Below are 24,621 nucleotides of genomic sequence, written 5' to 3'. Positions count from 1 at the left end.
GCACTGCATAGAAGACCACCGATGCCACCACAGTGGCCTGCTCACACCAAATGATGCGAGTCTCCTCAGCAGACATAGACGACGCTGACCCTTCTTACACAGAGTCAGTGTTATCTGTCCAGTCTAGTTTGTCTTTTTAGTGAACACCCAGGTACTTGTAGGTCCTCAGTCTCTCCATGTCAAGTCCCTGGATGTTCAGCGGTGGAGTGGGTGAGGGTTTCCTGTGGAAATTATATATTATTAATTTACTTTTTATATATAATTTAAGCCTTTATAAACCCTCCCCATACTCTTATAAACCTTTCCCACACTGTTATTAACCTTTCCCACACTCTTATAAACGCTTCCTATGCTCTTAAACACTTTGTACACTCTTCAACCTATGTAATTACGACATTCTATATGGGTACTAACCAGTGAATATACTACAGCTTAGATGATAAAGATGATGATGAATTAACTGTGCAGTACTGATGATGATTAGATGAAGGTACTGCACTGTGAGAATGGACAAGGAAGGATGTTGAATGCTGCTATAGACGAGAGACGAAGGAAGACTAAAGCTACGGTCACTGAGCCAATCAGCACCCAGTGCCGTACACTACCATTTTATTGACATTTAGTATGTTTTAATTCTTATTTTTCATATTTTTTTATATTGTTTTACATTTTTTTAGACTACAAAATGCTTATTTACCACAAAGAAAATTAAAGAAAATAGAATGACCATTGGCAGAGTTCACTTTTTTGTCTTTAAATGTTGTGTTAAAATAAATTTGCTGTGTTTCATGAGCGAGTTAAAGTAGTTTGCTTATTTTACCAAGTGTACATGTGTACATTTCTAAAGCATTGTAGTTTATATCTGCTCCCATCAGTTGGCCATCACAATAAGAGTAGGTAAAATAAGATGTTAATTCTAAATTTTATTAGATGAAAAAAAGAAATCTGCATGTATCGATATTACATTGACAGTCGGCCAAAATGAGTCAGTTTTTCTGATATCAGCAAAAATCCTAAGTTCCTCTGATCCAAGTCCTCAAATCTGCCATTACGTTGATAATGTGTTTTAAAGAAAAAGAAGCCAATCCACTCCTTTATGCTAGGACATTTTCCCTATTGGAAACAAAGCCAAACTGACTGGCAAGCAGGTAAAGTCAAACAACTATCGAGCCGGGGAGCAGCAGCATAATTGTGGGCACACATCTTCTTCATCCACCTTCTATTTTCAGTGTTGCTGCCACTGGACTTAGCAACACGCTGTGATACACTGGAAACAAGGGAGGCAGCACTGGTAATTGCTCCTTTAAAAGCATCTTAAGAGGTACCTGACGACTGCTAAAAATGGGGCAGTTAAGAAGTGGGAACAGACTCGAGCCATCTGTAGTAAGATAGATCTGCCAAGTAGTGCCCAAGGACTACTCTGTAGCTTTTCCAGAACCCGAGTCAAACTGGCTGTGGAATGGCCTGATGTCACCTGACAAACACCAAGGCCCTAAGACATCATTAGTGAGATATGATGACATTCACTAGGCTGCTGGTGTCAGGGGTCAGGCTAAATGGACATTAAAAAGCCTCTGAGAGCTTTATGGGTTCAGAGGTGTCCGCCTCGTCGCTTGGGAGCACTAGGGCTCCCAAATGATGATACGATTTGTTTTGCAACCTCATGAAGTCAACAATAAATGAGATTTTGTTGGGCAGTGGCAGAAGGATTTTGTCATTGTATCTGCGGAGGATATAAAGATGTGCAGGGCTGGATTTTAGGCAGGTGAGGGACAAATTGCAGAATTGCCAAGCAAAAATTACGACACAAACGAGAAACAGCCAGTTAACGTTGATGTGTTTCTATTAAGTGACTGGCCACAAAACCAAAATGAATATGCAGGCTGGACACTGAGGTTTGCTGTGTGTTGTGTATATGTCATTTAGTAACACCAAATGAGAGAGAAGCACCTTGAGTTCAAACAGGAGCCTTAGCAGAGCCATGGATATAACGCTGTATTTAACATCAAGACATTACTGACAAAGAGGTTCCATCTTACAGGTTCATCACAGTCGGAAGGTCACTAGTTCAAGTTAACACAGCACTTGAACCCCAAGCTATTCAGGGCGTCAGGTTTCTGGCTGAGGAACAACAGTTTGTCCCTAGGTTACCTACCCACCCACACAACTGCAAACAGAGGAAACCTCAGGCAAAGCATGTCCACTGCCAAAAAACACCTCAGCATAAGTGAGTGGGATTGTGTTTATGTGTGTTTATTTAAGTGCATTTGTATATTCATATGGGTCTGTGAGACCTTCTGATCCGTGGAAAAGAAAGGAAAAAAAGGTTATGCTTCATCCGGTTCAAAGAAAACAGATTTAAAAGGCAATGAAAATATAATAGTTGGATTTAGATTAGTCAACACCGAGCTTTGAGCTTGTTACAATGCTTCCTGTCTGTAATCCAGCAGCTGTATCTCACATTACCTCCATTGTCTTTTTTCTCTGCTCCATGGTGCTAGCATGCCACTTATCTCCATCCCCTTTGAATAATAACACAGTAGCAAGATGACATTGGCAGCTGCATAAGCTTTTGCCATTATGCTTGCTAGGGTTGTTTGTCATCTCCTCTGCACACCTCCCATCGTCTCTATGAGAGGAAAGAATCGATTTATTTTGGGGTGGCTGCTGTTGGTTTTGTATAAACCGCAGTGTAAGACAGCTTACTGCACGCCGTGTTTTAGGGGGACTTTTCGCTACTCTATCTGTCTCTCCCTCCTCTTTCCTTTCTCTAGAAGTTTGTCTCTTGCTGTTAGGTCCTGCATGAGGCCATCCTGGATATGACTGGCAGTATCCCACATTTGTTATTTTCAACAAATCCCATGGAGAGACCATAACCAATAATGCTTTAGTTTGTGTCTCAATACTTTCTGACTTGCCAAGCTTGTCTGTGGCACTCAGCCCCAAGCCCACTGGTTCACTGGTTCCTACTGACATAAATGTTTAAATATGAGTCACAGGAGGATGTAATGTATTTGTTGGGGACCATGGCAGACTCTTTTCAGCATTGGAAATGATACCTTCCTTATTTGAAAAAAGGGAATTGTCCAGTAATTCACAAGAAAAAAAAAAATCTCAAGTGTAACAGAATATCCTATTTCTATTCATCATCTCATGAATAAACCTCAGTATTATCTTGCAACCCTTTGGGGAGGCCCTGACTTCTTGGATGGGACTCCTTGGTTTTAAGGTTAACGTATTTTCACCCTGATGTCTGGCTCGTATACAGTGAGACTAAAGGTTTTTGGGCAACAATAGAGCTAGATGGCCCGGGGGAATCAATATAATGTATAAAGCTTCAGATATACATCCAGTCCTTGTTAGTAGAGCTGGGTGATAAAAACACACTTGATAATTCCCAGAAAGAAATCCCCTCAATTAACCCAATGAACCCTGAGCGGTTTCTGGATGTTTTCTGCTCCCATTACACTGTTACGCTCTGTGGGATAAGTTTTAACTGCAATAAAAAGTCATGCAGCAGTGTGGAAACAGTGCAACCATAAAGGAAACCTGACAGTTTAACTGAGACATGGGAAAGAGTGATTCTGATGAAATATCACCATTTTAAGCTTAGATTTGGTTAAGTCTCTGACAGTGCAGTACATCACAGACGACTGGTTCGAGGACCGTCAGAAAACTGAGTGTTTCAAGTTTCCTTATGTTTTTACACTTTCCTAGGTCTGATAAATATTGTCATATGAGAGATTTTTTTTCAAGATGACATGCCTTTCAAACTTGCCATGGGTTTTGGGGTTTTACTGACAAATTTGTGCGTAAGTTTAAAATAAATGTGTCTGCTCTATTTAGGTCAAATCTGCACATTCACCCTATTATCCTACCACTACATGGTTACGTACCATACAAGTGTAGGACCAAAAGAAATTAAAAAAACACCCACTGGTGGATGTGTGGAGAATCAGATAGAAGTCCGAGAAGAGGTCGCTATAACAAAGAGAGGTCACACATCATATGTAATGCAATGCAGTGTAATGTTAAATATCCAGGCAAACTGTGGACCTCTGTGTGGGCAAGAAACCTCATTTTTCCACCGTCCGAAAATCCAAGTACATACGAAGCCAAAAACAGTGAAATCAAGGTAAAAAAAAAATGTATTCTCCGTCTAGTGGCATATGTCACTTGTATTCCACTGACAGACACCATCTTACAGTGGCAGGTGTCTCCTGATGCTTGTAGGTCACCTTTTGGTGGAAATCAAACTGTCACATCAGTGTACAAATTTCACTACAAATATATATAAGTTTAAGTAGTGTAATAAATGTGCAAATATCAATTAAATTTTGTCTGTATTTATTTGCAGTGTAAAGGAAGAAAGTGTGTTTGAATGGAATAGATAAGCTACTCTTGTCTTTTGTTTTGTTTGCGTACTTGCTTTTAAAGCATCTAATTGTAGAAGGGAAGCTTGTATGAAAACGATTCTTAAAATTTGGCTATGGTTATCCTAGACATCATGAGACGTGCTGATCCAGAAGGCCGACTGCTGTTTTTAACTCTCTCAGTGACATCAGAACATTCTTCAATTAAACAGATCTAAATCTGAAGTATTACTTTTTTACCCTCCAAATGTACACAGCAGTCTCACCGCCAACAGCCTTGGACCATTATCCACCAACATAAAGCTTGTTGCCAGAAACCTCTGCGTTTTATTTGACCAGACCTCAGTTTCCCTCACTGCATCGAAAAAATTATCCAGTCTTGCTTCCTCCAAATAAGGACAATTTTCAGGATTAAGTCGATGCTCACATACCCAGACCTGAAAAAGCTTGTCCATACATTCATCTTCTCCCACCTTCATTATTGCAACTCCCTCCTTTCTGGCACTCCCGTGAAGCTGCCCTGTCACATCCAACTTGTTCAAAACACAGCAGCTAGGCTTCTTACCAGTTTTAACATATCACATCACATCACATCCATCCTGGCTTCCCTCCACTGGCTCCCTGTTCATTTTAGAGTTGAGTTTAAGATTTTACTGATCACTTTTAAAGCTCGCCAGAGTCTTGCCACAAGCTACATTTATGATCTGTTGACCCCGTATGAGCCTGCTCACAGCCTTAGATCCTCAGATGGATCCCTTGTGGCCGTTCCAAAGTCGAGGCTTAAATCTAAGGGTGACCAAGCTTTCTCCATCAGGACCTCGACTTTGGAACGACCTGCCTGAGGCGATAAGGCTTGCAGAGTCAATAACTTCTTTTAAATCACTTTTTAAAACCCACTCTTACAGACTTGCTTTTATGTGAAGTTTACTTTTAGCTTTACTTCATTTTCGTGTTCTATTTTATATTATGTCCTGTTTATTTTAGATGTTCACGATTGTTTTATTTTACTTTTAGCTGCCCGGTTCTTTGGTGTGATGTCGTCTCTAAATTCTTAATTCTCTGACTTTTTGATTTTTAACTTCTAACTTTAACCCTCAATCTTATTCTTTAATTTTTTTAAATGCGTAGTTCCTTTGTTTGTTATGATTGCTAATCTAGCTAATTTTTCATTTAATTTATTATCATTTTTACTATTTATTTTAATTGAGTGCTCTGACTTGTCTCCTGTAACTTGTTTGATTGTCTGTGTTACATGTTTAACTGTCAAAAAGTGCTTTGGGAACGCTGTTCTTAATGGTACTATATTAGATAACATTCTTATTATCATAGCTAATCCTTCTGATCAGTAACAGAACACTATGGTCATCTAATCAAAAAGTCACAAAGGTAATAGTGGAATATATGAAACAGAATGATACAATAGATCTTATATAAATTAACCAGGCATACATCTTGTGTAATAGTCACCAGGAGTGCTTTAAAGGAGGTCACAGACATTATGCTGCATGCTGTTTCTCTCCGACCTACCAATCTTGCGGCACCACAGGTGGTTTCCCACCAACGTACTGCTGTGACTCAGCATATAATTGTTCACCTCTTCATGTTTCAGATGTTCAACCAATACTGCTGCATTTAATTGTTTGCAGCCTTTTTCAGATGTTACTGAGGCTGGGATGAGAAACAGACTTGGAGCTGTTTTTCTGTCTTTGTAAGCCACTTTTTGAAATGTACGTAATTTTCTTTAGTATTATTATGTGGCTTATAAAAATAAATCCATTTTCCAGTACCGCTGTGCGATAGCCAGTTTGTTTCACAGAACATCATTATTTCCTGCGTCATGCTACAGACAACTGCAGTGGGAATCAAGTCAAGAACTCAAAAATAAATGATTGAATGAGCTGAATATAACTTTATCCAGAATAAACAGTTGTGTTTTACAGTCAGTGTTAATCACCAAAGCATACTGTGTGTATCCTTCAGGTCATGTGACACTTGTGTCCTTCCTAATGATTGGTATTAAGTGTACACTGTGACAGTTATCAATATCAATCAATGTTATAAAGATCATGTTATTGTCCATAATACCCAGCCTCATTTGTTGGTTGATCCGTTACATGGTCGGTGCTGTCCTTTTCACTAGATGTGTTAATAAGAAGAGTAATGGAGACACTGAACTCAGCCCTTTACGTACCTTCTTTCTCTAGAAACTGTGGAAATACAGATTTATTTATCAAAGTACTGGGTGACTTTGCACTAGTCTCTCTCTGTTTCAGACAAAACCAGCATGGCTCCTCCTTCGTCATCAGACAAGAAAGCCCTCAGGACACTGTGCTAGAGATGGAACAAATAGTTTATTGCGCAAGTAGATTGCAGTCCTTGTCCATGTGGAGCCCTCTCTCCTGCTTCATGATTGCTTCTTTGTGCTGCTGTATGTCTAGTCTTTGTCCTTGTCCCAGACCTCAGGGTGCTGCTTGTTTCTCTATGTTCTAATTACTGCAGATGACTCGGTCTTCTGAAGAAAATGCATTGTACTATTTTTTATTTAGTCATTTAGAGTAGATGATCTTGCTGAAATGTTGCACAAAACACTCCATAATTTTGTCAATTTTCTCAAGATGAGTAAACTGTAAGTCGAATGTGATAATGTTGAATCATTTAGTATAATTAACCACAGAGATGAAATGCTATACTTCCCTTGGTAGATGAGTGTATCAGGATTATCAAATTGGTTCATGCATTGGTTGTAATTTCCCCCTCCTACTGATGTGGTGGGCAGTGGGCAGCAGTGCGATGAGGTCAGTCATGTACAGTTACAATGTAATGAAAGGAGATACATGTTAATTAGTCCAGGGTCATTTCAATAAGGTTAATGGTCTCCTTCTCTAAGGCAAAGTTTTCAGCTGCGTTTGGAGCCACACAGCTGTACTGAACACATTCTCATTCACACCGTGCGCTCTGTAGAGGCATGCAATCACAAAATCAAGCAAGCCTCACCGCTGGAAACGGCACTGGCAGCAGAAAGGAAATTGGTAAAAGATAAAAACTTCTGAAATCAACAAAAATACTTAAATAACAAGTTGTACTTTGACAGCTGCTGGGCTCTCTGAGGGAATCCACCAGTTTAGACATCGCTTCACTTGAATGTTGTTCGCACAGAAATAGAACCAGTATAAACTCTGTCACTTTTGACAGTGATTCAGCAAAAGATGCATTTATCATTGACAGTAATAGTGTACAGCAGTGTTTGCATAGACTGATGTAGAAGATAAGTGTCCTTGCTATAAGCTGACTCCAGGTACTGTATGCGACTCCGTTGTACTACAGCATCATTTCAGTCCAAGTTTGTTTTTGAATATTATTCCCTCAGCCAAGCAGTCTGTGTTTTCGTTGCCGTTTGTTTGTCTCTCAGTTGGATTACGCAAAACCTACTGGGCCTGCAACTAACAATTATTCTGAAAGTCAAGTAAAATATCGTTTATTTTCTTGATTCATTAGTTGTTTGCTCTATGAAGTGTTTGAAAACAGTGAAAAAAGTTTCAGTATTTCCAAAAGCCCAAAATGACGTCCTCAAATGTGTTGTTTTGCCCACAACCCAGAATTATTCAGTTTACTGAATATAGAGAAAAAAACAGCAACAAGAAGTTGAAACCGGAAGATTTTGACTTTTTCCTTGAACCAGTTAATCAATCAAAATGGTTGACAGTTAATTTAGTAGCTGACAACAAATCAGTTAATTATTGCAGCTGTAAAATATACCAAGCCAATTTTCAGCAAGCTCAGTTTAGAGTTGGAGCCTCTTTTCTAGTTTTAAATGCATTTGTCCTGAAGTTACAAAAAAGAAAAAGCTGAGAGGCTTTCTGTGTAATTACAACAACGTGCAGCAACAAAAGCAATACCACAATTCCCTCACAGTAGATCCATCTTTCTCTGTGGTTTCCTGATCAGTTTGATCCTTGTTCTTGGATCACACACCTCTTTAACTTAATTGTTTATCTAAGATCTATTATCAAACCACAACAGAATTGTTTCTCATTTAGGAAGCCCCGTAAATCTGCATTTGTTAGAAAGGCCTGCTCAAGCATTCTCTGTCTGCGGTCGGCCAGCCAATGAGTTAAAAACTGGATGCGCTTTAAAACCTCACAACTACCAAACCAGATGTTATCTATGTTAATGAGTAGCTGACAGGTGTTTGTTTTGGGGGTATTTTTAACCACCGTTTTGAGGAGGCATTGCTTATTAAACTTGCAAAATGCCAGCTTTTATCTGATTGTGTCTCACAGCTTGGATATGAAATGCACATATGCACACAGTGAAATGTATAAAACTCTGCAGATGTCTCTAAGCATTTTTACGACTGTCAGTCATGTGGATGAATTAAAATACCTGCCAAAATGTGCAGATGCAAGCATAAAGGTGGACGGACAATAAATGATTTACTGTTGTGTGACTTTTGGGAAGAATGTGTGCAATTATTTTTGCATTTTCACAAGCAAAACTATAAGATGACATTAACTATGTGTGATATTAGCAATGCTTGTCATCCTACTTTACCAAGCCGATGCATATCCCAGCTGCCCTCAGGACTTCAAAGGCCTCTACTCAGGCACACTGTACTGTAGCAACTTTGCCTCTGTATCTCAGCAATGAAATAAATTAGATTTTCTTCACATCTCTGCTTCTCTTTCTGGTTATTACTTTTCGAACACAGCTGGGACCGTGTTTTCCTGCGTCTTCAGTCTGTGGGACATTGCAACAATTTCTGAAAATAGAACATTAGTAATGACATAATACCACGTGAGGATAACTGTGTAAACTGTGACTACTCTCTTTATGCATGAGTTTGTGTGTTTGCGTGTCTTTCAGGTCCTGTGGGCGGAGCAGCAAGTGGTGAGAAAAAGGAAGAAGCGGGATGTCTATGACAACCCGACAGACCCTGATTTTCCCAAGCAGTGGTATCTGGTGTGTAATGATCTCTTGTCATTATATCTAATTAGTTTGTCACTTTAGCAGCTGCGTTCAAAATGTCAAATGTGCGGTACATGTGGAGTAGCACGCGAAAAAGCACGGATGATGTCATTTTCAGTAGTGTCCCTGTGATTTCTGTGTAGCATTAACAACAAAGAAAAGCAGCTAGTAAGGATGTCTGATTTAAAGGTGCATTCAATATCGCAGTAGAGGGAGATATTTATTTGCCTATGGTCAGTGAGATAAGCATAAATTGAATTGCTATTTTTATGGTCTAAGCCTCATTTCCTTCATCTAAACCGCCCACACAAGGTTTTCTGAGTCAAACGTATAATTCAGTGCATTCCGGGGGGGTTGGGTTGAATTTAAAATTACATGTCAGAATAGATCCACAACCGAACTGGATCACCTGTGAAACATTGATAGCAAATGATCCTGGCACCGTGTCTGTTTCATTATTCACAGCTTTTCTCAGAGATGCTTCAATTTGCCCTAATCTCCCCCTTTTTTCTTTTTTTTGCATGCACAAAACCTGTGTGACTGCAAAGGATTAATGACAACATTGACTAGCCCAGACATAAATCACGGCTGAATAGAAGTTGTGAAAGCACCTCTGCCATTCAGCATTAGACTTCTAATCGTCTGAGGACTTAAATCCTTTTTCTTCTATTTAAAGTATTCTACATAGCTGTGACTTTAAAGTAAACTAGCAAACAAAGCTGACTTAACTGAAGGCACATGCCGCCGGAGCTGATCTTGGTTGTTCAGCTAATTTATTATATTTAGACTTCTTATACATTTTTTTATGTGTAAGTGCAAGGTGCCCATCAGTTTATAGAAAAAATTACCTTAGATTTGTACTGAATGGTTTACATGCCAGCTTAATATATATTTATTTATATATCAAGAAATGTAAGCTTCTTACCTGAGCAGCAGAAGTGCTCCTGCAGGAGGTGTGCCCTGTGGAGAAAAATCAGCAGGAGCCAGAAGAGTGGGGAGACTGTGTGCGGTGTCTTTCTATTCCCCTATCTGTCTGTGTTTGTCATTAAACATCTCTATCACCTCCACCACTCGCTGCTCTTCATACCTTTCGCGCGACAAATTTTCTGTCATTCTTCCACATCAGACTTTATAACCCTGTGTGTCCTATTCGTCTCCATACTCGCTCTTCCCAAAAGCGCAAAGATTGTTATTTCTGCTGCGAAGGAGACAAATGCTCTCACCAAGATTTCTGACCTGCAACAGGTTGCCTGTCTTTTCTCCCTGACAGAATAACAGCAGCAGGATGCTCACACCGGGTAGCTCAACCTGAGGAAACAAGCGTCGGGGTGATGCATTAAAATTGCATTTTAAATGTTCATGAACCCCCTCTGTCTTCTCTTTTGTATATTTTGGTGTTTAGTTCCATATCAGGCTTTGCTCTGTGTTTTTTAACTTGGCTCTGTTTTTTTTTGTAGCAGGTGAGCAGTCTTTACAAATGATTAAAGCTGTTCCCACACTGATAGACCCTTTTCCTGTGCTTTATCTGGGAAGTGTCAGTCACAACAGACTGACAGCTGAACAAAAGGTTTGTGTCTCTTCCAGTCTACCCCAACACATCAAGACCTGAATACAAAAGCAGCCTGGGCTCAAGGCTACACAGGAAGAGGTGTAGTGGTGACCATACTGGATGATGGCATTGAGAAAGACCATCCTGACCTCATCAGCAATTACGTAAGTCAGCAACAGAACAGCGTTACTTTGTGCAATTATAGCTGGAGTCGCGCTGTTGGCTGTAATGGTTCATAATTATCAATGTGTTGCACTTAACTTAATGAATTTTTTCTTTTGTTTATTTCGTGCTTGAGAAGATGCGGGTCAGAGTCTTACAATCAAGCATAACTGGCATTTGTGCTTTTCATTTATGTAGTTTTTCCCGTCTTGGCAGTGTGCCAGCGTTTAAGTGCCTTATCTGTTTCAGTAAGAATCATGACTGACATTTACAAAACAAAGGACAACAATGTTATTTTATTCCTTTCTTTTGTTTTCTCTGTCGTATTAAAAACAAACTGACCCCAAACCCAAGATACAAACCAGATAGTGAATTCTGTGTATATTGCAAAATATCTTCTAATTTTTAAACAGGCTTTGCACTTGCAGAATTTTCTGAGAGAATTTACGGCAAAATCAAACTTCATCCTGGGGTGTCAGGGTTACATATTTAGAAAAAAAAATGTTGCCATGAAAATAATCTGTTCTCGCCTTAAGCGTGGGGGCAGTGGTGGTGCAAGAGTTAAGCTCTGGACTACTGATCCAAAGGCCTGAGGTTCAAACCACGATGTGAGCACTGTTGGGCCCTTGAGCAACGCCCTTAACCCTTCCTGCTCCAGGGACGCCGTACCATTTGCTGCCCCCCCGAAAATCAGAATTTCCCCTCTGGGCGTTAATAAAGGTAGAGACAAGATACTCATATGCCGCTGAACACCATTGCTTCCTTTAGTGTGGAGATCCCTGCCTCTTTCTGTGCTCACTAGCTAACCCAGGACTCTGCTTAAACACTGTAAAACAACTTTAAACTGCACAATGGCAAGTTGTGATATTGGTGTAATTCAGCCATATAAATTTAAGGCCTGCACAGTGATTTAGTGGTTATCACTGTTGCCTTGCAGCTTGAAAGTCTCCGATTCACGTCCTGGCCTGTGCCTGGGATCTTTCTGCATGGAGTTTGCATGTTCTTCCTGTGCATGTGTGGATCTTCTCCGAGTACTCCACCTTCCTCCCACAGTCAAAAATGCAGAGATTAATTGGTGATTCTAAATTGTCCTTAGGTGTGAGTATGAGTGTTCTTGTTTGTTTCTCTATGTGTATCCCTGCGATAGACTGGCGACCTGCCCAGGGTGTCCCCTGCCTTCGCCCTAAGTCAGCTGGATGGATGGATGGATGGATGGATGGATGGATGGATGTTAATTTGAAAACCGATTCTGAAAAAGAACAATCATACGGAAAGCCTGCAAGTTGACATGATTGGTTCTGTTGGTCTCCAAAACTGTATATCTGTATTTTTGAGGTGGTTCATTGAAGCTTCATGGTGGAGGTGCTCAGTCATTGCAGCAACTGCTTTTTGCACTTCTGACGTGTCCTCTAGCATATAAAAGACATGTTGACATGGCAAAAACCTTGATTTTCACCAGAGGGAGTCTTTAATTGAGCCCCTAAAGAGAAATTTAAATAGATTGGACTGGTGTTCTAACCTTTATCATCTCTCCCTTAGGACCCAGAGGCCAGCTACGACGTTAATGATGGAGATGCTGACCCCCAGCCAAGATACACACAGCGAAATGAGAACAGGTAATTTGGAAGCAGGCGTGATTCATTTCATTGTGCGCATGGCCAAGCACATTTATAATCTGAGAATTGATTTGGAATGGGTACTTTCTTTTCTTGGCTGGCTTTTTTTTAACTTAACTCCAGCTTTCTTTAAGTGTTAGTTGACAGGGAGTAGCTCTGGTAAGAACGCAAGTCTATACAGCTTTCGGCCCAGTGCTTTTGACTGAAACATTTACATTTAGTAGCCAATTATACAAAGTTGGAAAGCAGTGGTGCAGTTATTCTGCAAAGTCTTGAAAGAATATTCCCTTTTTCTTGCTTCAGTACACAAGCTAAGCTGCTGTAGCAGCATTTCAAGGTCCAGCCTGTGCAGCCCCACAGCCACACTGGCGCTTATTTGTTGCTAATACAATACTTGTTTACTTGCCCCCAGTGATTCACGTTCTTCGCTCCCAGTCTTTGGTGGATCACATTAAAACATGGTTGGCCCAATTTAATGATGGAACACTAAAGCTGTAGCAGGGGTGAATCCGAAACATTCATCCTCTCCCCTCTCCCCATTTTCTCCGAATGCTATGGTCCTCTGCTTTAGTCGAATCCCTCTGGAGCAGATGAGAAGTTACATCCCGCCTCTGAAATGCACAGCAGGATTTGTCTCAAATCTCTCTTTTCTAGGACGCCTGCCACTACATCTTTTTGTAGTTGTTTGTTTGTTTTTCTTCTTTATTTCAGTTTCAAAGCACAGCATCTGCTTGGAGTTGGTCAGAGGGAGAAGCTAAATAAGCTTAACAAGTTCTTAAGAGATTGTAGAAGCTATTGTATGAAAATAGAATCGTCTCTACACAGTTGTTCCTATTTGAACTTTCCCAGCGTTCATCTCTGTAAGCTACTTCTGTTGTTCAGATAGTGTTGTTTGTTTTTCTGCTCTCATCTGAAATGTGATCTATTCATCTACAGTATTTATTCATCTTGAAAGAGGCTAGCATCAGCAGTTTTTCAGCAGAGACCTTGTTTCTTGTCCTTGCCGACACCTCGAGCAGCCGAGCAGAGCGACCCCGGCCCTTTCTGTCAGAGTAAAGTAGATCCCACTCCGTCCTGCTGATGGAACAAAGCACTACTGGAGGGGATTACTCCTTGACTCTGCTTCACTTCAGTGCCCCAACAGCACCGTGCTATTACTTCAGAACACACACAAACGCACATATAATAAAAAACGTGCACAGGTTTGCACTTACACACATTCCACTGCCCTTGTCAGTGGAATTGCCAGAGCAATTATCTTAGACTGGATCAATTTACGGCATGAAATGAAAAGCAAGGGTGTGTCTCCGTGTCTCAAGTGTGGAGCTTCTGTGTTTGGAGTGACCTGTGGACAAATCATATCCAATGAGTTATGTAAATTGCCTCAGCGTAATACACGTCGACAGTGAGTAATGCTCCCCACGCAGTCACAATGAGATTATATGAATATATTCATAGGACAACAGGAAAGCAAAGGAGAGTCAGAAGCAGGCATTTTCCAGAGTCATGAAGGCCAGTTCATTTGTACTGATGACACGCAAGGCTGATTTTTGAATTTTCATCTCAGGCTTTCTCCACAGAGACACTCTGTCTTGTGTTGGCAGTTATTGTTGAAGGGAGTGCCGGCTTAGTTGAAGGCTGTTTGAAGTCTGGTCAAGCAGGTAATCCATTTGTGCTTCATCATGAAAATGTTTGTCTATCTTTCTTTACTTTCATCCATATTTCCCCCAGCATGCCAGTGTGACACACATATATGAGGCTGAGCTTAGCACAGAAGATAGCAGTATTGATTTCACCTCCTGTCCACAAGCTGCCAATAGAGCAGAGCTATTTTTTAAGAATTCAATCAGTGATAAAAGGCCTGTGCAGTATGGTCAATATCATTAATGGGATAAAAAACTGTGATAATAACATTACAGATATCCCTTTGTATCAATGTTCATTTTTACCGATGGGGCACATTATTTTAAACCTCTGGCAGGAGAAATGACTGGCAGTGATCATCTCATTACAATGCAATGCTCTGCTGGGGAACCTTGGGAAGTGTGGCATTTATGTGGATATTACTTTGAAACATGCCACACACTGCTGGAGAGCCATTTTGGCAGCAGAAAGGGGACCTACACAATATAAGGCAGGGGATTTTAATGTTGTTGCTGATTGAGATATATATATATATATATATATATATATATATATATATATATATATATATATATATATATATATATATATACACCAAGGCAGACAAAACTCTGACAAATGAAAATTAAAAAAATATTTTTAGTATTTGCTATTATGCCCTGCTCAGAATAATTTGTTTGTGTTGGATACATCATGCAATCACAACATGATTCAAATTATCTTGCATAAATGAAACAGTAATAATGAATTCTCACACACCCTGTAGTCACAAATTAGACTTTGGGAAGCATGTGGATTTAAATGTGATGGGCCTACAGTATTTAAACACTGATCTAAACATTATAATATATGTTGCTGCTGAATGTATCTCTATAAATCACTCAACTTACTGAGTTAAGAGCAGTCACATTTTTAGAGTCACATTTATTTTTCCTTTACTGCTGGAGTCTTGACAAGGTGGAAATGAAGGATAAAGGATCATTATCATGCCACACTGTGTCTGTAACGTCAGCCATATTAACACCAGCTCATATTCATTACCCAGCGAAACTACACACGACTGTGCAGATTCTCAGCTGACTTATTTTAATTTGCACAATGATGTGATCATTATTTTTTCTTTCAGTTTGATTATAATAGCCTGTATTAATCTTCAAAATGAATACAGACAAAAGTGCACACTAAAAGTTTTTCAAAGCACACATGTATAACCAGACAGTTAGGTTTTTCCTGGTTTCTTTACCCTCTTCTTTAGTTGTATTCAGCTGCGCACACACACACACACACACACACACTGTCTCTCCCTCTAACGTTCCTGTGGAGAGCTATTAGCTCCTGCAAGGAACTTTTCACACAGGTCCATTAATTGAGATCCACATGTCTGCACAGAGGACTGTGTAGCGAAAGCCTTTATTAGAAAATGACTGGCGTGTCACGCAGGCTTTTGTCCTTCATTATAAACCCACTCAGCATCACTTGAATGCTAACACTGTTTAAATTCGGGGCTCGAGAATAGAGGTGCAGTTCTTAATGTGGAGGATGGCATTGAAAAAGACCAAGAAAAGTGTTTGCACGCTTCTCTTGCCCCAGTAAATTGCTTTGTCCTTGGTGGCACATGGCTATTTGTTTTTCTGACCATGAAAGTGCTTCTTCAGCAGAGCAAAGTCACCCAGCAGCAAAATGGCAAATGCACCAGTTGCTGCAGAAGATACTCATCTTGACTTGAATTTCATTTCATTCTTAATTTCATCTGCCGTTAGTTAAGCTTCGGCAGGCATCCCTTACATTAGTTGGAAGCCTTTCAGTTATTAGGAGATAAAGAAGTAGGTGCCTCTGTTGGTTATCACAACTATACTTGGTCTTTAAAAGTTTTTTTTTTTTTTTTGCTTAACCTGTGGCTTCCTGCTTATTAGATATCACTTCATGGTGTTGCCTCATCCTTATTCCAACCATGCTGCTATAATCAAAAGGTGACAGGTTGCTAACTCTGGAGGTTAAATGTTTCTGTGCATCACTGTCAACACAACATGTCAAAAAACATTTTTTGATGTGTCACCGGAGGTTGTCGTGTACTTATTTTGCAAAAAAATAAATCTCAATCTAATTTAAATTCCGACAGCAACACTCGTAAAAATGAAAATGGCAGTGGAGTTGCATAGTACATGCAGGCGCCATGTCCTTGGCCAAATACTGCCAGACACGTGGTAAAGCCTGAAATGAACTATGTTCTAGTGTGCAATTGACAATGGCCAGTCTCTGCAAATCCATATTCCTGCTGTACTTGCGCTATATGCATGCCTAAGTCTGCACGAAGGTTATAAATCTGTGTCATCCAGGGAGTGACATGGGACAAGTCAGACTGAAGGAGGGCACAAATCAAAGAAGACAGCTTCCTCGAGCTTTGTCTGCTCTAGCACCTCTGTTACAGTGTTTGACACAGCAGGTTGCTGCTGCGCTGCTTTGACTTCGCTGCTGACACATTTTAGAAAGCAACATTTTGTGGAATTGGCATTCCTCAAGTGTTGGAATTCATGCTCTTATGTCAAGTGTATGTTTTTTAACGTTAAAGCTGGTTTTTCCTCCGTGGTTTAAGGAGCAGAAGATGATGTTGAACGCAGTCGGTGTGTGTCTGATTCACCATTACGTGAAGATGCACTCTCCCAAGTAGATGAACAAGTAAACTTTGCAGCCGGGAAGTAAAGAGTTAAAAGGAAACTTGCGTGAGCCCATTATAAGACTTCATTTGTCATTCTGAGCCCAGCGCCTGACAGTGTGACAAAAGTTTTCTCCGACACTTACGTTGACTGTTTTACTGACTGAACGGAGATCTGACAATAAGAAAGCCAAGAAAAAAATAATAAGAGGAGGAAGGAGCTTCCACACAAAAAATATTTCCTCTATTTTTTCAGGCCATCGGATACTACAAGTAAACGCTCTCCACTATTTACACCGTGTTTATCAATTATTGTTTACAAAGCTGCCACCCTTTGTTTAGCCTGAATACTGTAATTCCGCCTCCCCATGCCTTGTTTATTCTGCTGGGGACAGCCTGTTTATTTTCCAGACAGCCAGGCAGACTTTTCAGAGGGGATGTTGGCAGGCACCTCACTCTTAAACCCGAATCCTCTGGCTTTGTGTCTGCTTTGCTGCCATTATTTTTTGTTCAAAGAGAAGGACGGTGTGATTGAAAGCTGTTGTTTTCAAAATATTTCAGCAAAGCATAGCCCACAGTGATTGGAGGCGACAGCCCTAAGCCAAACCCCATCCGCATAGACATTACTGATCACCTGGAGTCGATCAATATTACCCTGCTCCGTCGACTAGATACTGATAAATGGGATGTTAAAGCAGTTGTGTCTGCAGTGTGCGGAGACAGTCCAGTTTGAATGCAGTACTCGATGTTGAGCTATTTGTTTTTTCTTTCTAAGTTACTTTGATTAGTTTGAAGGCATTTAAAATGTTTAAATGTGCTTTGTTGCTTTGGATGACTTTATCTGATTTGTTTAGATGCAGAAGCTGTGCTGTGCTTCCATTTATGTCCTTTTCAGTTACTTTATCATTGGCCAATGGTCATTTTATCTACAGCAGTCTCATTAAAAGAGAGTATTTCCTCTTCTGCCACGGTGCTCCATAAAGCAGGCTAATAGTAAATTTTATTTTTAGAGAAGCACAGCTGTTACTGTGCTGCCTCACAGTAAAAAGACACTTAGATTTCTGGCCCTCTTCTTTGTAGAGTTCCCTCCGAGGTCCACACGAGTTTCCTCCCACATAAAGACATGCAAATCAGATGGATTGCAGAGTCTAAATCGCCTATAGGTATGAATGTCATGGCTAGTTACTGTGTCTATCTATACTTGCCTGATAATGGACCGACAACCTTTTCAAAGCGTTTCCCTGCCCTCTGCCCATATTGACGAAATACCAGGCCTCGCTGTAAGTAGGCAGAAAAGACGAGGGTTTGGTGTATGTTTTTTTCAAAGCCAACGCATTAAAATCTGAAATATTTAACAAAGTTATTGGTTCGGCGTTTTTATAATGCCGGAGACTGAACCTCTGTGTTCGTCCGCACAATGAAGATATCTCCACTTCGCACTCCAATGTAGCCATTTGAACAGACCTGCCTGAGGCCACAGATGAGCTGCGCTGAGTAGAGCAGAAAATAGCCTAATCCTTTTGGCAGCTACAGTGAACGGACCCTTTTCAGTTCCTCTAAAACAGATATAAACCAACAGAGCAATGCCAAGAGACAGATCCTACAGTTTAGCTAAGCATGGGTTAGACATTAGTCACACTTGGTGATGCATATTTTAACACACACACACACACACACACACACACACACACACACACACACACACACACACACACACACACACACACACACACACACACACACACACACACCCTATACAATGCATCACAAACGCTCCACAAGTGTGTATGTGTGGTCACTTTTGTCTGCCATTTAGAATGGTAAATTCTCAGTGCTTGAATAGACACCTTTCTGCTCTAAGTACTGTAAGAGAAAGTATGTCACGTCAGCATGGAAAGGTTTGGTCAGCTGCCAGTAGTAATACCTACAGGACTTTGAACTGGTAGTGGATCATTTGGGTACACTCATTTAGCTTTGCTGCTGATGTAAAAAAATAAGGTCAGTGCTGCTTGTCAGCCTGGTAAATACTGCTATGATATGTGTGGCTCAGGGGGAGGTTTTAAAGGTTGGAAAACTTAACCCTGAACTTCACACATGCTCAAGACCAAAAGTCAGGTTATTGGGGATTCTGCTGTTTGATTTTAACTATTTTTTATTCAGTTAGTTTCTTTTTAGTCCCCTGACCTTTCGTGCTGTTTGAAAGAGAACTGCTAAAATTAAAGTAGCTTAAAGAGTCCATGTTCTAATAATTTCCAGGTTCGTAATTTAATTTTTGGGGTCTGTTAGAATAGGTTTACACGCTTTAAATGTAAAAAATAAAACACTTCATTATTCTCATATGGACATAGCTGCAGCTCGTTCTCTAACCGTCTGTCTGTTTTTGCCCCTGTTTCTTTTAAGCCCCCCTCTTAAAAAGCCCAGCCTGCTCTGACTGGTCAAAGAAAGCAATCCAACGTTGCTTACATACTATAACCCCACATCTGTAAGTATAGGGATGTACCCCTACCCAGAGCAGCTCTAGCGAGGAAGTAATGACAGATTGCAAAGAATCTCCGCATTCTGTGATTGAGGGCAAACTAGCCAAACTAGCCGCCAGGCAGGCATATGCAGATTTATTGCATGGTGATGTAAATAAGTGACAGAAAAAAGCCTGGATTTAAAGCGAGGTGTTTCAGACAGGTCAAGAGCAGCATTTTTTGTGGGAGAGGATGATTCCCCTTTCCTTGTACTTTGGGCTTTGTGAGTGTTTAGACCTTTTACAAGCACAAAAAAGCTATTTAACACAATAAAAGAAAGAAGAAGAAAAAAGCAAAAAGCAAAATATAGGGTGTTTAACAGTTTTAAATTCAAGGTTACACATGCTGGACCAAACTAAGCTAAGGCAATGCCATACCTAGTCCCTTCATAAACCTGGATATGCATTAGGGCTCCTGCAGCAGAAAAGATATTGCACAGAAACAGCAAAGAGCTGGCCTGCTACTGTTCAATCCAATCAAGATTGCCGAGAGTAAAGACAAAATGATGAATGGAAAATAAAACTCAGCTATCTGCTCCTTTTCAGAAACACATTTAGAAAATCTTGTGCTTACTGCAGTCCCAGGTCTCTGTGGTGACTGAAAGAGAGTAAATACTGGCGCTGCTTTGACATAGCCTTAGAATGAGTTTATCTGACAAGGTGAACACTCTCACCATCACAAAGTAAACAACAGAATGTAAACACAGTTACTATGGGGAAGATTGTTAAAGGACAATATATCCTGATGAAATACATTACTGTACATCTCTCTAGTGCTGCTACTGTCATAACAGCTAGTAGAATTCAACACTGACCTAACAATCAGAATGTACATCCTAGTGCTAGTATCTATCTCTAGGTTTCGATCTAAAGCGTTTTATCTCTTCCTCTGTCCCATCCCAAAATGTGATAAAAATCACAAACAAAACTCCAAAAGCATTTTAAAGAGTTACTCTTAACACCAGATTGCATCATTAGTCAAGACCAATTTTTCATATTTATTAATCATTCTAATAGTTAGTCGGTGTACTTCTGAGAGTAAACATTCTAGGTTACATGTAAGTTCTTGTTTCACATCAAAATTTAGGCTGATTTAAGTGCTATCTCCAGGAAGATTATGTCTTGTTCTGTAAGTGTATAAATGTTGAATGGGTCAGCAACTATCAATAGACTGTACAGTCCTTATTATATATATTGACTTTGTTTGATCTGTGGCTACAGAGCATTGTTTCCAGAGAGTCCTGGCTTGTATGACATGTCTACATCCTGCAGTAAACGGCCGTGGGATGACTTCACCAACTATTGTGCCTTGTCCTGAGGAGGGGAGATAAAAGCATTACCTCAATCTGTTCCTTTGGCTCCTTCTGATAAGATAAGGGAGGTCACATTGGTTATGTGAGCAGAGTGTCTCCAGTTCAGCAGCCTTTTATCTCAGCTTTGTTTAAGCTTTGTTGGGTCTTTTCCCCAGTCAGTATTCTGGATGAAGTATGTACCTTTTGCCATCTGCCGGTTCACATGCTAATGATTTATTCACCATGATTGCCTTCCTCCCAGATGAGGCAGAACTGTTTATAAAGCGTTGTCTTGTGTCACGTCTGTTGATGCAAAATTCAGCTTTCTCATTTTTTACCAGCTACTCTTATGACTGATCTGACTACTTGCTGCTTCTCTGACACCTTTTTAAATCTATTTTAAATGACTGTAGAATTGAGGCATTCAGTAAAGTGTTTTTGGAAATCATTTAATTTCATGGACATTTAAAAGAGAGAATTGTGGCTTCATCGTAAACCCTTTTGCCTGCTCTGCCACGTCTGAAATTCCTGGATATATTATCTGTCTGGCCGTTGTGGCTGAATTCAGTCCAGGTCAATCACTTACTCACACACATACACGCACACATGCATGTGAACATGCAGATAGGGTTCAGAACTGCTGAATCTCGTCTTCCCAGGCCTCTGGCTCTGTGCGCACTCTGCCTGTCCTGGCTGAATCCCCTGCCTGGCATCACATCTGTGGCTCCTTGGTCTGAGGATATGTGCTGTCTGGAGTACAAAGGCTTTTTTATGATGCCGGGGATGAAGCAATAACCGTATGTGCTGATATTTTCAGTGAAAGGCACTGCAGACTTCAGTGAAAAGTACTGATTACCATTGACTCACATTTGAAATTCTCAGACACCACACCTTTTGATTGAGTTGAATCACAGCATCAATGTGGTTCAAGAGCTTCAAATTCTAAGTGTTATTGTTTCATGAAAAACAAAACAGATTTTGCTGTGTGTGTTTTTGAATGAAAGGCGCTGACAGTCATGACGGACACATGAAATTGCTTTTTGCAGTGCAGTTGAAATATCTGCACAGTTCAAGCATGTAGTTTCCAGGGCCAAGCCATCTGGCTGAACATGGTGCTGACTATGTGTGATTTTGGCCATTGTGGATGTTTGCAGGCTCTCTGGCCTGTGTATTAAAGGATGGTGAAGCAGCATGTTTCCTTTCGATATTCGTGCTCTTTGTGTTTACTCAGTAGCATTAGGCTGCAAGGACATTAGGAACACTGCATAAGAAAAATTGTAAATTGCTTTAATATGTAGCTCAGCTTTAGACTAAAACAAACAAGTGCAAGTTAAATTTATCATTCTAAAGTATCATTGCCCAAAATATTGCTCATAAATTGGAACTTGCACCAGATCCTTTCAACATTTAAACAGAAAATAATGTGTAGGAATGACCCACTGCCACATTAAATTACAGCAGAAGCACTTAGTGTCTTGTATGTGTTCAAATATAGATTTCATCTGTATAAGTTGAAGAAGTACACTGAAATATTAAAATGCAATACGTTAAATTGTGCCAGTTTTATCCTGTTCAGCACCAAAGCCTAACTTTTTCAGTCTTTAAGGAGAACTAGACCCTGGCATCTACCATCAACATAAAGGCTTGTCACTCATATTTTTGTGGTGTGGTTTTAAAAAAAAAAAAGTAGACTCATAGTAAGACTAATAGTCTAATAGCAACACTTTTTATTATTTAAAATGACTGACAGTCATATTCAGCGCCCACTGCACGATTTCAGCCCATAACTGATTTGTGTGGACGAGCTTGTGAAGCCGGCCAGTCAGACATTTGTCAGACATGCACTTGTGAGCTAAAATGTAATGAGTGGGCAGGTCTGTTTCTTTTTAGTGCTCTGATTAAACAATGGGTGCTGCCCGCCACTTCGCATGCAGACAGAGATGTCCTGTTGTACATAAAGCAACATATCTGGAGTCTGATTAACTGAGACTCTGGGCTGTGCCTCAAGCCTTTTTATATGCTAAATGTTTCTTTAATTATCAGATAAATGAACTGTCTATGTGAATGGAATTTTTCAATAATGCTCAGTAGAATATTATGGTCTTTGAAGCCACATTTTCCACATTAAAAATGTTGCTGCGACATAACTGTCCCCTTGGAAATACTGCTAAGAAATGGCATCCCCATCTAACAAATCCCAATTTAACCCATGGGTGCATATATTGTTCTTGAGGGAGATGTCAAGCCACCGCAGACTGCTGCTATTAATGCAATATGAAACTAGTTAGCAATAAAACAATGTAGCCTAACCTCTTGATAGCAATGATAATATTTTAATTGTGTTCGTGATATATTACAGCCTGCCATATGTGCCAAGGTCCTTGTGTGAGGGCATATCTGTCTGTGAAAAATAAGTCCTGTCAGGCAAGTTGATTGCTTGTTTAAAAATCGCTTTAATGCTTGTAGTTGTTGACAGGCCGGGTCATGAAATAAATGATATTGTCAGGAAGCAAGATTTAACTGAAACGTTGCTTTGTCTTTTTGTGTGTGGTTTTTCTTTCTTTCTTTCTTTCTTTTTTGCTGCAAACTACCGTTTTTTCCTGTGGTATCAATCGTGAATTTGGAACAAAGAAAAGACGGGTAGAAGAAGAATGAGGGATGAAGAGATAGATTCTCTGCTAAGCTGTTGTAAAATGTACAAAACAGAGAATTAGTGGGTGGGTCGTATATCACGGAGCTACAAAGTGTAATCAGAATCCCAGCTGGGGGTGTACCCATGCTCTGACCCTGTGAAACGACTCTGTCCTCTGCCTCATCATCAGTGATGCTGGGAGATCAAAAAGAAAGTCGTTTTTTGGCTCTTTTAAAACAGCACTGTGGATGTAATTAGCTTTGTTCTGATAACATTCACGCCGCTCGTCCCAGAGACGGGTGTGAAAGCGTCTGCTTCCTAATCAGATATCTGTGCTGCAATCAGGAGACAATCTTAATGACCTGTGTTAAATGCCAAATGCTCATTGTGTCCTTTCCATTTGCATTCTGATCACACCGGTTCTTCCCCAAAAGTCAATGAAACAAGTTTAATCCTTTTCACTAATGATCGCTTTTTCTTGTCTTGAATCATGCAAAGTTGAATGAGAGCTTGATTATCTTTTGTAAGACTGTATCTGATAAACATCTTGATAAAGTGTGTTTTTGCAGGTTAAAGTGGGTTTTTTGTGTTTCTGAAGTGTTGGTGTGTTTGACATCTCCACAATGCTCTATGGGGGAACCTGTCTGATCTGTGAAGCTCAAGAGCGGTTGAAGGAATTAATGAGACGCACATTGAATAATACATGTGCGTCAATAGCGTCTCATATTTCATTTGGGTGGCCTGGGACGCTCACGGTAAAGTTAATTTAAGACAGGTCTTTGTATTTGTCCTCAGGTTTCAGTTCAGTCGTTTTTTAGATTGGAAGAACCTGTCTCCTGTAACCCTGAAGCCTGCCCTACAGTAGAAAAGATTTCTCAAGTAGTTTTTCCGAAATTTAGCAAAAGCCAAAAAAGGAACTCTTTGAAGTACTTGCGCTTATCCAAGTATTGTAGGTTTGCCATTTCTCACAAGCACTCAGCTCTCGAATTTTGTACATGCTGATGGAAATACATCCAGAATTGGAAAAAATGATCTGACCAACCTTGTTTCCTTCAATTTCTTGTTCATTTTAATGCCTGGTACCACTAAATGTGTAAAAGCTGAAGAATACAATGAACACAGCAAAAAATGCAGCTGATTACATAATACTTTGTCCTATTTGACATGTTTAAGCTTAATTGTATTTATTTTATAATTTATTGTATGTAAGAGGCCATTTC

At 40.1% G+C, this 24,621-nt stretch overlaps 1 protein-coding gene across 2 annotated transcripts in view; it reads left to right on the top strand.

The window, feature by feature from the left end:
* The window catches only part of furinb (furin (paired basic amino acid cleaving enzyme) b), an 85,377-nt gene that overhangs the window by 38,370 nt on the left and 22,386 nt on the right, over positions 1-24,621 (top strand). For both annotated transcript variants that reach the window (XM_022198186.2, XM_022198188.2), the window contains exons 4-6: positions 9,237-9,332; positions 10,923-11,051; positions 12,589-12,665. In XM_022198186.2, coding sequence (XP_022053878.1) covers positions 9,237-9,332; positions 10,923-11,051; positions 12,589-12,665 — 302 coding nt within the window. The remainder of the gene's footprint in view (positions 1-9,236; positions 9,333-10,922; positions 11,052-12,588; positions 12,666-24,621) is intronic.

This window comes from Acanthochromis polyacanthus, chromosome 8 (assembly GCF_021347895.1).
Source record: "Acanthochromis polyacanthus isolate Apoly-LR-REF ecotype Palm Island chromosome 8, KAUST_Apoly_ChrSc, whole genome shotgun sequence".
Taxonomy (NCBI): Eukaryota; Metazoa; Chordata; class Actinopteri; family Pomacentridae; genus Acanthochromis; species Acanthochromis polyacanthus.
Note: the sequence above shows the minus strand (reverse complement) of the source record. Positions and strands in the feature narration are given on the sequence as shown.